This window comes from Rhinichthys klamathensis, unplaced genomic scaffold (assembly GCF_029890125.1).
Source record: "Rhinichthys klamathensis goyatoka isolate OS25496 unplaced genomic scaffold, OSU_Roscu_1.1 h1tg000281l_1, whole genome shotgun sequence".
Lineage (NCBI taxonomy): Eukaryota > Metazoa > Chordata > Actinopteri > Cypriniformes > Leuciscidae > Rhinichthys > Rhinichthys klamathensis.
Window position 1 is genome coordinate 5,441,847 of NW_026606800.1, and position 15,162 is coordinate 5,457,008.

Sequence of the window (15,162 nt, forward strand, 5' to 3'; positions counted from 1 at the left end):
CACGATGTCCCGGTGGCTTTGGATGGGGAGCATATTGTGCGAGGAACGGGGCGCACCGGGGGTAAGATGCTTGTCAGTAAGTGTGAGCGCTCGTGAGTGGGCACAGGACTTACATCTGTAATGTGACAGGCAGGGAGTGGCCGTGAAACAGAGCGGGTAGTGAGTAGGTGTGGGCACGGGGTCGCAGGCACATGTCCTACATCTAACACTCGAGCGGCTTTTGCCAGCTTTATGAGAGTGGGCTCTGTGAGAGACACGGGGCTTGTGTGTAGGAGTGAACATTGAGACGTGGGCACATTTTCTACACTTAAAACACATGCGGCGTGAGCCGGACAACCAGACATTATGCTCTTTTTGACATTTCTTTGGGTTGCCGTGACAACGGCAGTTGTATACAGGCGAGTGGGTTGTGTCACCGGCTCGTTGGCTGTGTAAAACACATCTGCAGTAGCCATAACTACGGCAGACTGGCAGAGTGGAAAACTTTGACGGTGGACCGGCCGCGGCGGGGCTTAACCGTCTTTTCCTCCTTCGAGCTGCTAGGAGGACTTCGCGGGCTCAGGTTTCAGCGTGATCTTAGGCTGGAGTCCCCGCCCTGTCGACGCTGCGAAGACGGAGGTTGAGCCGGACGCTGAGTGAGGCTTCGAGCAGGCTGGTCCCGAGGGCGGCGTGCGGGTGAGCTCGAGCGTCAAGGCATAAAAAGGTTCATAGCCTGCGTGGTCTTTTGTACCTCCAAAAAGCGGCTTACGATCCCGCTAACCGCTGGGCCAAAGAGGCCGGTGGCGGAGAATGGGGCGTTGAGGAAAACAGCCCACTCGGACTCCCTCATGTCGGCGAGCGTCAACCAGAGGTGCCGCTCTGTGACGGTCAGCGAGGACATGCACCTTCCAAGAGCCTGGGCAGCGGATTTAGCAGCGCGAAGGGAGAGGTCCGTCGCGCTGCGCAAATCCGTGATGGAGGCAGGATCCGGGCCTTTCTCATCCAGCTCACGGAGGAGATCGGCTTGGAGGATTTGTAGGACTGCCATGGAGTGCAAGGCTGAGGCAGCCTGTCTGGTGGCGGTGAAAGCGCGGCCGACAAGGGCTGATGTAGTTCTGTAGGTCTTGGACGGGAGGGAAGCCTTTGAACGCCATCCAGAAGGCAGGCAAAGGTGCGCTGCAACCGCTTCTTCCACTGGGGGGATGGAGCTATACCCTTTCTTGGCGGCGCCGTCAACCTGTGAGAGCGCCGAGGAGACTTGAGAGTGGACTCTCGCGGAGAACGGAGCATTCCACGATTTGGAAAGCTCAGCGTGGAGCTCTGGCAGGAAGGGTGCAGTCCTGGATGCGGGTGCTTGGCGGCGGCGATGAAGGAAACAGCTGTCGAGTCTGTTCAGCGTGGGCTCATCAGGCGCTGACCACTCGAGGCCAAGTTGGTCAACGGCCTTGGTGAGGAGGCGCAGGAGTTGCGCATCCACGCCGGCCCGAGTACGACCGGACTCCTGGACTGATGAGGAGGCAGAGTGGTGTGAACCGGACCATCCCTCGCTGTCAGAAGCCAGGATAGAGCAGCTGTCAGCGGCGGCGTCCTCATCCACTTCGACCGCTTAATCCCCTGAGGAGGCGCGGGCGGAAGCCGGCGTGGAGAAGGAGATAAAAAAGCTTGAGGAAAGGCTTCCGGCGAGCTTTTAGGCGCCACATCGGTCTCCGGTGGCCTCTGGGAGCGGCGCTTCTTTCTGCGCGGCCCAGCAGGCAGAGTGACAGCTTCGTCTTTGAAAGCTTCAAGTCGAGCCCGCAGGGTCGACATTGAAAGCTCCTCGCACTCAGGGCAGCCGCCCGAAGAGAGCACGGCGACGGCGTGCTCACGGCCCAGACAGAGATCGCAGATGAGATGGCGGTCTCCGTGGGTGAGCGGGGCTCGGCACGAGCCACAGGAAGAGCGAGGAATTTTGAGAAAAACGCCTCGCGCTCTTTTACAAGAGAAAATTGTGTGGACACACACACAGCAGAAAAGGATATAATCGCCGCATAGCGCAGCAGGCATGGATGGCGTAAGGCGGCGAAGACGGCCGGCTTCCTCAGACGCTTTCCTAGGATTGCTGGTCGCTTGTTTAGATGGCGGCAGCTTCGCTGAAGAGATGAAAATCAGAGTTCAGCCTGTTGAGCCCTTCTTTTATATACGCTAGCCACACCCATTTTGGCAGGCTGTGACGCGTGGAGGGCGTGTAGGGCTCACCGGCAGGCTGCTGCAGTTGCCGCAGGACAGCCAATGAGCACGCTTATGCAGCCTGCTATGTTCTGCTGTCTGCCGCACTGCGTTGACAATAAATACAAAATTAAGGATAATTTTTGGCTTCAGATCTCGAGAAAAGATTACTTTACCCGTAGTGTAAGCAACTTACGCAATACGAGAGAACCTCTCGTAAGAAAACAGAAGTCTTTAAAGGCCATTTATTTTGGAAAACAACATGAGAATGTCCTGAAACATTTTAGTTGACACCGTGAGAAGGAGTCCTCTCCATCTGAGGTGAAATTGGTCTGTGTAAGCTAGGACTTTTATTTTTAGGATTTTCTGAATGTGTTGACAAAACAGCATATATATGTGTTTTGGGGGGCTCTTATTTTGTAAAACAACATCAGAATGTCCTGAAACACTGCAGTTGACACCTTGAGAAGGTGTACTCTCCAGCTGAGGTGGAATTTGTCTGTGGAAGCTAGGACTTTTATTTTAATGATTTTCTGAATGTATGGACAAAACAGGTAATATATGAGTTTTGGGGGGCTCTTATTTTGTAAAACAACATCAGAATGTCCCGAAACACTGCAGTTGACACCTTGAGAAGGTGTACTCTCCAGCTGAGGTGGAATTTGTCTGTGGAAGCTAGGACTTTTATTTTAATGATTTTCTGAATATATGGACAAAACAGCGTAGTTTTTGGGGGCTCTTATTTTGTAAAACAACATCAGAATGTCCTGAAACATTGTAGTTGACACCTTGAGAAGGTGTACTCTCCAGCTGAGGTGGAATTGGTCTGTGCAAGCTAGGACTTTTATTTTTATGATTTTCTGAATGTGTAGACAAAACAGTTAATATATGAGTTTTGGGGGGCTCTTATTTTGAAAAAAAAACATCAGAATGTCCTGAAACATTGTAGTTGACACCTTGAGAAGGTGTACTCTCCAGCTGAGGTGGAATTTGTCTGTGGAAGCTAGGACTTTTATTTTTATGATTTTCTGAATATATGGACAAAACAGGTAATATATGAGTTTTGGGGGGCTCTTATTTTGTAAAAACAACATCAGAATGTCCTGAAACATTGTAGTTGACACTTTGAGAAGGTGTACTCTCCAGCTGAGGTGGAATTGGTCTGTGGAAGCTAGGACTTTTATTTTTTGATTTTCTGAATGTATGGACAAAACAGGTAATATATGAGTTTTGGGGGGCTCTTATTTTGTAAAACAACATCAGAATGTCCTAAAACACTGCAGTTGACACCTTGAGAAGGTGTACTCTCCAGCTGAGGTGGAATTGCTCTGTGGAAGCTAGGACTTTTATTTTTATGATTTTCTGAATGTGTAGACAAAACAGGTAATATATGAGTTTTGGGGGGCTCTTATTTTGTAAATTAACATCAGAATGTCCTGAAACATTGTAGTTGACACCTTGAGAAGGTGTCCTCTCCATCTGAGGTGGAATTGGTCTGTGGAAATTAGGACTTTTATTTTTATGATTTTCTGAATGTATGGAGACAACAGGCAGGCCTAATATATGAGTTTTGGGGGCTCTTATTTTGTAAAACAACATCAGAATGTCCTGAAACTTTGCAGGGGACACGTTGAGAAGGTGTCCTCTCCATCTGAGGTGGAATTGGTCTGTGGAAATTAGGACTTTTATTTTTATGATTTTCTGAATGTATGGAGACAATAGGTAGGCCTAATATATGAGTTTTGGGGGCTCTTATTTTGTAAAACAACATCAGAATGTCCTGAAACTTTGCAGGGGACACGTTGAGAAGGTGTCCTCTCCATCTGAGGTGGAATTGGTCTGTGGAAATTAGGACTTTTATTTTTATGATTTTCTGAATGTATGGAGACAATAGGTAGGCCTAATATGAGTTTTGGGGGCTCTTATTTTGTAAAACAACATGATAGATAGATAGATAGATAGATAGATAGATAGATAGATAGATAGATAGATAGATAGATAGATAGATAGATAGATAGATAGATAGATAGATAGATGGATAGATGGATAGATGGATGGATGGATGGATGGATGGATGGATGGATGGATGGATGGATGGATGGACGGACGGACGGACGGACTAACTGAAATAGCCTTCGCTGGAAGAATGGTTGACTGAATGGTTTCAGAATGGTTGACGGTCTTACCGTAATACCTAGTGTATAAGCGCATAGAGAAATATAGGGGCGGCTAGTTTGACCGCTCATTTCGAGGTGGAGGCTGGCTTGACTGCAGTGTCTCAGTAGTGGTTAAACATGAGATTTAACTCGTCTTGTACAGACCTAACATGCGATCTTTGGTCTCGTGAATCTATAATTCGTTCCCTGGCCAATAGTTTTGGCAGAAGGCTAAGTGAAGTTTCATATATTTGAGCGCTGAATTTGTATATTTGACTGAATTGTTTGCTTTATGTTATTAAAGCTTTACTGTATATCTTTTTGTACCTTTTACTTATACTTTTATAATGGCTATTATTAATAAAACTGAAATTCAACAAAAATAGATAGTTTTGTAAAAAAAAATTTTTATTACAAGATCATCTGTAATGTTGTTTATTGCAACATTTGTACCAATGCAATATGCAATACATTGCCTGGAATATGTTTAATATTTTTAAATTTAAACGAAAAGAGGCAGGATTGTGTTTTATATTTAGTTTTGTTATAAATATAACGTTACATACATGCAGTGAATATAATCAATAGTCAATATCAATCAATCAATCAATATAATCAATATGCGTTGCCCACATTTGTGTGCTTATAATGTTTAAAATGTATTTAAATTAAATCGAAAAGAAGCAGAGTGGTGTTTTATAACATATTTCGTTTTATTGTTGCCTAAAATGTATATAACCGGAGTAGCAGAGCGAGCTGAGTGGCGCATTCAAGAACGCGCTGTTCCATCAGCAGAATTACTGGACTCGCGTCCTCGGGATCATTCTCCTGAGTCGGACTTTGCGTGGCTACTTGGTATTGAGAAAGCCTAATGCCAGCGCTTGTTTCTTGTGACAAACATCCCGAGAAGCAAGAACAAGATCTGCTGTCTGTCATCCATTGTTGTTTACTATGTTGCTTTCTTCGCGCGAAAATGACATCGATCGCTTCTTTCCGGCAAACACCACGCCTATCAAGTAAGGGTACTGTTGGCAGTGACGCTAGCCGGATCATGCTGTACTGACCCGAACCGTACTGTACTGTACCGTACCGTACCGTACGCCTCAATGGAAACGAGCCATTAGGCCCATGGAAGGGGTACCTGCAGGATCAAGTAAAGAACTTGGGAGTCATTTTTGACTCATCCATCATTTTTGATTGACAGATAAAGACAGTGGTTCGTAATTGCTTCTTCTATTTAAAGCTCCAGTCCGTAACTTTTTTAAGTTAAAAATAATCCAAAATAATTATATTAAAAAAAACGTATTCTGCCAGTGGTCAAAACTATCTGCTTGCCATAGCTAGATTCAAAACGGTTAGCTTGTAATAATGATTTTAATTCCAGTGGTACTGGTGGGTTTCCGCGGGAAATTCGAGCATGTCTTTGCGTCATTACGTCACACCCGTACACATAAAGAAGGAGTTTCGGCTAGCCGGCTATACTGCGCGTGACGAGATGTTTAGATGTATAGGCTTTTCTCGCAGCACTTTACATAATTAAACTTATGGCATCCAGAAAGATCCAAACAACAATCATCAGTGTCAACTGGAGATTCAGCAGTTATAAAACCCAAAAGACTTCGTACTTCGGATTTAAGGTGGCTAGAGAAAGAGAAAGAAACCGTCTCATGAGAACACAAGGATTTAAACATCGGCGGGGCTTTTGAAAAGTGCGTGAACTCCGTGTTTTGAAGGGGTTCAAAACGGAAGAAGAGACGGCTTTTTTCTGCTGAACAAGTAAGACATTTCAATAGTTCAATCGTGTAACAGTACGTTTTCTTAATTCACAGTTATGGAGTTTCCTTTGTTGTGCCTTTCTCGTTTTGCTATTATGGAGAATATGAATTCTGAACTACACAGGTAACCATAAAACATTAAATTTAACATTAGTCACGCAATGCTGATGTTGTTAACATGAACAATTTGAGAACAAAGTAGGCTATAATTTGCACGGTTGCTGTAAATCGCGTTGATTAAATCTAACGAAGCTTATCATGTCGAATGCTTTTTCCCCCTTAGTTGGTCAGAACAAAAATGGATGTTACTTACTTGTTCAGAAGACATTTTCTTATGAAAATTCTTATGTTGGTCAAACTTTCAAAAAGTCAATCTGTGATTCTGTATGACAGTATCCACACAGCGCGGTGACTGACAGCAGCACTCGCCTCAAAGCACTGTGTTCATCCGCGCTGTTTCATGCCGATTTACAACCCACGTAAAGATAATAATTCCGCGAATCACTGCAGTTACAGATTTCGAACAGAGAGATGGCGACAAAGAGGAAAAGCTACGGACTGCAGCTTTAAGAGCAATAGCCAAATTGAAACTAATTCTCTTAGCCAGCAACCTGAAAAAAGTTGTCCACGCTTATATTTCTTCCCGTTTAGATTATTGTAGTGCACTTTATGTTGGGACCTGTCAAACACACATTGCCCGCTTGCAGCAAGTACAAAATCCTGCTGCAAGGTTGTTGATGAATGCTGGGAAACCGGATAATGTTATCTTTTTTAGGTTGGCTACCAATACATTTTAGGATACAGTATAGATTCTGATATATGTTTTTAAAGCACTTCACGGAATGGCACCAGAATACTTAGCTGAGCTTATTAAGCCCTACAGTTCAGGCATAGATCATCAAACTAGTTTCTTCTAACTATTCCCCGTGCACGTCTCAAATTAAAGAGTGATCGTGCTTTCTCTGTCGCTGCTATAATCTGCCATTGGATAGATCTTCCTTAAGGACCGCTTAAAATCTTATCTGTACTCTTTGGCATTTTAGTACATTAGTACATGGATGTTTTTATGTTTTATCTTATTGTTCTGTTGGTTTTATGGCAATGTACAGCATTTTGGATCTACGGTGGTAGCCTGTAAGGTGCTAAATAAATAAATAAACGAACGAACGAAAGGACAGGAAAGGAAAATGTAACAGTTCATTATTTCAAGTCATTTTAATTTGCAAACGATTCAAAACTGTAACAAAAATTGGCAGTGATTAAGACCTCTGCCTGGTGAGGAAAGAAATCAATTTCTTGTAAAAGGATTTCATAGTGTCTTTCCATGAAAATGGCAACAAATAAAATCATGCTCAAATAGAGTTTATTTATTTGTTTTTAATTTGTAATATGTTTCAGAAGTTCAGAATTTATTGGTTTAATATATTTATTATTTATATGATTATAATGATAATAAAATGGACTTTGGAATAATACTGCAATGCATTCACATTTCTACGGTTTCATATTTATATAACTTATAATAAGAAAAAAATGTATAGGACACATTATAGTGGATTCAAAAGCTTCAAACAAAGCCACACACATTATGTGCTTTTCTACATGATCAACTTGTGTATAAATGTGCTGAAGCCATAGAGACACACAACGCTAATAAAAACCCACTGTCACACATTTAACACTGATTTAAACATCTTTACACTTCCTCACATCCTGGCCTCTAATACGTGTCCCGATACACTGAACTCTCTTGAACAAGTGATCAATACCTGAAAGGAAAGAGAGATTGATTTCTTCCCTGCTCGCATCCATCAGTGTCTCTAAAATGAATACATCCATCTGTAAGCATATTGCTTATCGACCCCGGGTAAACAGAGATACAAAGCAAATGCACAATTATCAAGATGCATTGAGATGTTGTATGAGACTGTTTGTCGTTTGACAGTTGGTCCGTCTGAAGAATGTGGGCTCCTTGACTTGGTCAGAATATGAAGGGCGTCCCTATGTCCAGCTGATTTAAAAAGATCTTGGTAGCTATAACTATGTGTTTCTGTGCAGTTCACTAATAACTCAATAACACTACAGTTCAAAAGTTTTTAAAGAAGTCTCTTATGCTCACTAAGGCAGCATTTATTAGGAAAATACAGCAAATAATATTTGAAAATATTATTACATTTCAAAACTATTTTCTATTTTAATATATTTTATGAGCAGCCATTTATCCCGTCTTCAGTGCCACATTATCCTTCAGAAATAATTGTAATATCCTGATTTGGTGCTCCAAAAAAAAAATCTTTATTATCAGTCATGCTGCTTATTTTTGTGGAAACAGTAAGTGATACATATATATATTATATATATATATATATATTTTTTTTTTTATTATTATTATTTTTTGTATTTTTTTTTTCAGGATTCTATGATGAAAAAACCCCAGCAGTTTTTTGAAATAGAATAATTTCGGCATAAATAAAATATACATATATATCTTACCCAAACGTTTGAATAGCTATAGCATCTAAAACGGTTAGTTCACCAAATGACAATGAAAATTCTGTCATCATTTACTCACCCCATAAAGATATTTTTACTAAAATCTGAGAGCTTTCAGTCCCTTCATTGACAGTATGCATCTACCACATTCAAGGTCCAGAACGATAGGAAAGACATCATTAAAGTAATCCATGTGACTCAAGTGGTTTAACCTCAATTTTATGAAGCGACGCAAGTGCTGTTTGCAGGTAAATATTTTTAGAAATAAAGTGGTAAATTGTTTTTTATGCAATCCAGTAGGATGAGCACCACGACACATGCGTGTTGTTCTGTGAACACGCTTTGGATATATTATTATTTTATAAATATAGAGGTATAAATTATAAGCAAACTAAGCACTTGTGTCGCTTCATAAAATTGAGGTTAAACCACTGGAGTCACATGGATTACTTTAATGATGTCTTTCCTATGTTCTGGACCTTCAATGTGTAAATTGTGTTGCTCCCAATGGAGGGACTGAAAGCTCTTCATCAAAAAGATCTTCATTTGTGCCCCGAAGATGAACGAAGGTCTTAGGGGTTTGGAACGACATGAGGGTGAATTATTAATGACAGAATTGTAATTTTTGGGTGAACTAACACTTTAAATATAATGTGTGTAGCATCTTTTACCAAAGTCACCTATAAACCAATCTAACGAGCCTCTTAATTCATCATTATACATGCATTTTTGTCCATCCTCAATGAGCAACAAAGCTGCTTTTTATACCAATTCAGTATTTTTGTCTTTGATGTGAATAAATCTATCAATCAAGTAATCATAGGCTTATTTATCTTTTAATCAATATACCACATTTATTCATTTACCAGACAATTTTATCCAATGCAACAAGTCATTTAAAAATCGTATTAAAAGTAATGGCTTCCAATGTAAGCCTCTTCTTAATTAAATATATTTATATTTAATGTATGCATTATTTCTACAGTCTCTTTGGGATGTTGTATGACAAATGTTATGCAGGAGAAGGTCTGGCAAATGCACTCGGCTCTATTTTAAGTTCCCAGAGCTGTAAATTATGCAGAGACTGGATTGTAGCGGATGTGTTGATATCCTCCTCTCACATCTCTGACACACGGTACAGTCAGGGCTAGCAAGCATAACAGCGGGATGATACATGTGAGAAGCTTAGTCACCAAATGAACTTCATACTCAAGTTTGGAGGACGATCACAACTTTATTGTGCTTTCAATGGATTTTTTTTTTAAATTCACATCCCACATTTCACAAATGTAGACATTTCAGACTTTTGCTGCACAACATTAATTCATTCATTTTGCACTGAGTGTTGTGTAGTCACAAAAAGGCTTTTCACACTGCGCTTAACCCCAGGCTGTTCATGGTTATCATCATTCTAAACGCTATTCCGCTTTTAACCCAGGGGTAAAGGAACGTTTCACACTTGTAATTTAGAAGCGGGGTTAGCACCACTTTTTCTCTGGGGTTATGAAACCTACTCGAAAGCATGCAGGGATAGCACCACTTTCGTATTATTAATCCCACATTGCAGTGATAAACTTGTACAGTGCAAGTGTGCCGAACACGTCCTGAAAAGTAAAGCCAAAACATTTCGATCACTCCCTTGTTGCTGGCTGCAGCATAGGTCATAAACTCCGCCCTCTCCATGTAATCGAATAGGACATGTGCCAAAGTAAAAAATCCAATCACACTTCAAATTATTTTTTCCCAAAGATGGTTTCTGTCATATTAAGTTGTTCTTATCACACTGACGTATGTTCAAGTGTTTGTTTTTCCAATAAGTTTGATTTTAGTTAGTTATTTGAGGCTATAGAAATGGGGTGTAACGTCATTGCGATTGAAACTGTGGGAGTGTGGGAGGGACCTTAATACCGCGGCCGGCTACACCACAGAATCACTACTGCGCAGACTCAGGCTCCAAATTACGTAATCTGCACGTCAACGACAGCCATTTCTTCTTCTACAGTGTCTTCATTTTTCTACAGTGGAATATGACACCTCCACTGATTCTATATAGATCAGTGGACACGTCATATATCTTTTTTAGTCTATGGAACAGTGTGAAATCAAACGATGCAGTGCAAGAATGTTACGACTGGATGCTTAGCAACTGACAACCAATAGCGTGCCTCATATATTCATAGTCACAGCACGTTGTATAAACAGTAGTTTCAGCATTTGAGGGGGACAAATTTAAAATGGTGACAGAAAATGCAACAGTTTCATACCTTTATAGTGTGAAAAGTCCATTCAGGAAAAACTTGACAGTCCAGTCGGCAATAAATAGGATATGATGACACGCAATGCTAGAGTCATTATGGAAGCATACGTGGGGCGGGTGTCCAATCAGTGACACTGACACTGCAAATAAGAACGTTAACCCAGGTTGACAGTGTGAAACAGCAGCGTATGAATACTCAGGATTAATTGTTAACCTCTGGTAAATTATGAGAAATGTAAAACATGAAGCAAGGTAGCAGGATTCCATTTACCAGGGGTTTAGAATGACCCATTTCAAGTGTTAAAAGCCCTATAGTCACATATCGCATACCTTCTGTGTTGCCTGGTCTTGCAGCTCAGGAGAATGACCACAAAAACACTTCCAAGTAGCACCAAGGCAGATTGCCTGTCAAGATCCATGCCTGTTGGAATTGAGGATGTGATAAAACATCCTAAATGCACCCCACATTATTGCTTGTTCCATCGGAAATGCATCTGTCATGAAGTGCATTTTATCAGAAGTCTATTCATGGAGCTCAAAATGAATATTTCAGAGAACAAGATGCCTGTTTGACACAGCACATGACACCTGAGCAGAAATGTACTTGCTGAGAATATGCATTGATGCACTGATGTTTGGTTATGGATCACTCAGGTCTTTCAAACGCCAGTAAAACACCTTCATAAAAGCCTTGTACCACAGTACAGCTGTCAGATCATGCAAACCCATTTACACAGCCGCTTGATCCCGCAAGGAATACTAGCTTTTTTTTTACACATTTGAATGCCTCAGTAGAAGTGCATGAAATTACACTTCAAATTGGTATGCTTTTCCCCTCCCTACAGGGAAGGATGCATTCCCACTTCTTGGTACATTAATCAACTGGAAATTGAGACAACGGTTGAACACATTACGGCTGTCAGAGAGCTGAAGACAATGTAGAGCTTCCACTCCCTCAAACGAACCAGAGGGTCTCCGGTATCACTCAGTTCATTAACATTTCATACAGAGAACACAACACAACTGCCCTCTGGAGTGAGACTGTCTTTATTTACACAGACTCTGGCTGCAAGCAGAAGCGGCGAGGAAGGATAATCACACTTTTCTGAACCCGTAACACAGAGGGTTTTATTTCCTAGTGCGTTTACAGAGCCGAAACCGCAACAAATGACCTCAAATCTAGGTTGTCTCCTGTATAGTATCCTTCAAAGAAACATCTCTTCAAAACAAACCATCATCATCATCATCATCATCATCATCATCAAGAAAGAGCTGTTACAAAGCTGTTTGGTTGCCAACATTCTTTCAAACATCTTTTTATATTCCTCACAATAAAAAGTCATACATGGAACGACATGCAGGCGACTAAATGATTTTTGGGTGAACTATTCCTCGGATTATTCCTAACCTGTGCGTATTCTTGAAATGAGATGATGGCTACAGTACGTAATCGTACATTTAAATTAGAAGCGCCTCAACGTAGCGTACTGACATGTGCTTGCATTAGATAATCTGGTCCCCAAGGATTTTTTGTATATTCTTGTTTGCATTATCATATCAATTCAAACATTTTTATATCAAGGGAGGTAAAATTGAAGGTACAATCACAAATTGAAGTGGCCTGTTTGCCTGGGAATTAGTTCACACAAGCATCTAATTCCCATTTATATTCATGTTTCACAGCATTTCCTAAATTAAATATTACACTTTTGTATGGAATACATTTCACTGCACTTATAACTCAACAAAAATCAACAGTAATGAATTTTGAAATGTCTCACATACTGTTTTTATTTAGAGTTATCTCTAAATTGTGCTTAAGATATGCCACAGAGGGCCACAAAAACAGATTGATTCCATGAACAGGGTCACTGAAGTCTGAATCCAAGTTTGCTGGTGCTGTCAAACATGATTAGTGCTTTCTTTAACTACTGAAACAACACATACTTTTAACAGAAACAAGCACAAAGGCATACACGTTTGATAACAGGCATTCTGCTATACACTACAGTTGTGGAAATGGCTGAGATTCACTGGGGGGGGGGGGGGGGGGGGACCCTAGTTGGGACATATTTTATATTTTTAAACCATAGAATATCCCACTATAGCCTATTCTTTAAACAGTTTGGAGTCAGTAAGATTATTTTTTCTTTTTGAAAGGAATGAATATTTATACATTTTTCAAAAGTGACAAAAAAGACATTTATAATGTTACAATGATTTATATTTAATATAAATTGATTCTGTTCTTATAAACCTTATAATTAAAGAAACCAAAAAGAAATGTATAACTTTGAACATTGATGATAATAATAATAAATGTTTCTTGAGTACCAAATCAGCATATTAGAATGATTTCTGAAGGATCATGTGACAAAAGACTGGAGTAATGATGCTGAAAATTCAGCTTTGATCACAGGAATAATTTTTTTTAAAATTATTATATATATATATATATATATATATATATATATAGAGAGAGAGAGAGAGAGAGAGAGAGAGAGAGAGAGAGAGAGAGAGAGAGAGAGAGAGAGAGAGAGAGAGAGAGAGAGAGAGAGAGAGAGAGAGAGAGAGAGAGAGAGAGAGAGAGAGAGAGAGAGAGAGAGAGAAGTTACTTATAATAATAATAATTGTAATAGTTCACAATATACAATATAATGCAATCTTTGTGAGCATAATGTGTCGCCCGGCGGTGTATGAATGAGTGAGTGAATGGGTGAATGTGAGGCAAATGTAAAGCGCTTTGGTGGCCATTGGGTCTGTGAAAGCGCTATATAAATGCAGTCCATTTACCATTTACCATAAGATAGGCTACTTCTTTCAAAGTCATTTAAACAATCTTCCTGACCCCAAACTTTTGAACAGTATATATCAATATTTGCTGAACTACACAAAGGTTATGTGTGATTCTATATCAAATGAATCGATTGTTTCATTCATAATACATTTAATCTAAATCTATGAGACAGAATGATAATGAGCTCAATGAATATTCTTTTTTTAACATTGTGAATGTTAGATGAGAATACAGATTTAGTTTTGATCTGCCCAATACTCCAGAGGAGATTTGGCAGGGATACGAGGTGTGAGACCAGTTGCTTACAGGCCTAGAGAGAGAATTCATATTTTAGAAGATTTGCTCTTAATCTATCTACCTCAACCTTTGCCATCCTTTAGACCTGTCTGTGTCACTTGGACGTCAGATTTGAACAACGCCTAACACAGGGGCATCTTCAGAAAACATCCCAAAGAGAATTGTTCCATCTTAAACTATCCCCAGAGCAGCTGCTAACCGATATGAGATGTAAACAACACAGAGTGTTTGAGAACATTCCTCACCTCCTTGCAGTCATTTTCATAAACTCCCTCCTCATCAGGTAACCACGGCAGAGAGCCTGAGTCATTGTGACCAGAGCAGCCAGTTTCTCATCATGCATCTCCTCAAGAACACCCAGAAGACCAGCTTTGAAGAACACCTGAATTCATGTAAAACAGTACATTTAAATATATTGATTTACCAAAGCTAAATGACCATGATCACTGAATCTTTAAAAGTTGTAAAGCTGAATATTAACCTTTGTGGTTCCAAATTTGTACTCGTCATGATTAACGTCGATGGATCCCAGGAGATTGATCTTGGCTTTCATCTCCTCTCTTTTTGTATTCATTACACATGAAACTACTTCACACTGGCCTTCTTATTATCCATAAACTGTCCATCTGGGATAACACTAGCATTCAGCACCTTGTATCTACGTATCTATGAAGATGGTAAGATGTATCAAAATGCTTTATCATACAATTGTACACTCTAAATACTTTTTTTAGTATTATTACTGGATTTAGTGGTTTCTTACTGTATCAACTGTTTGTATTATGTTTCTGTCAATTCTGTCAAAGAATCACATGCTCACCAAGGCTGAATTTATTTGATCAAAAATACAGAAAAAACAGTAGTATTGTGAAATATAATTTACAATTTAAGAATAACTTATTTGTATAATTAGCGGCCCTTACTCCTAGTCTAATATGCTGATTTGCTGCTAATTTAATATTATTATCAATGTTGAAAACAGTTGTGCTGCTTAATATTTCTGCCAAAACCCTGATACATTGTTTTTCAGAATTCTTTGATAAATAGAAACTTCAAAAGAACAGCATTTATTTGAAAAAGAAATATCTTGTAACATTTAAAACTGTTGTTAATGTCACTTTTGATCAATTTAATGAATCCTGGCTGAATATTATTTTCTTTTTTTTTAAAGGAAGAAAATCATACTCACCCCAAACTTTTGAA

At 40.0% G+C, this 15,162-nt stretch overlaps 1 protein-coding gene across 1 annotated transcript in view; it reads right to left on the reverse strand.

The window, feature by feature from the left end:
• LOC130103050 (myosin-11-like) overlaps nucleotides 1-14,533 on the reverse strand; it is a 54,564-nt gene extending 40,031 nt beyond the window's left edge. The window contains exons 1-2 of the mRNA XM_056269235.1: nucleotides 14,441-14,533; nucleotides 14,205-14,341 (exon numbers count right to left, since the gene is read on the reverse strand). Coding sequence (XP_056125210.1) covers nucleotides 14,205-14,341; nucleotides 14,441-14,533 — 230 coding nt within the window. The remainder of the gene's footprint in view (nucleotides 1-14,204; nucleotides 14,342-14,440) is intronic.
• Nucleotides 14,534-15,162: the final 629 nt, after the last annotated feature.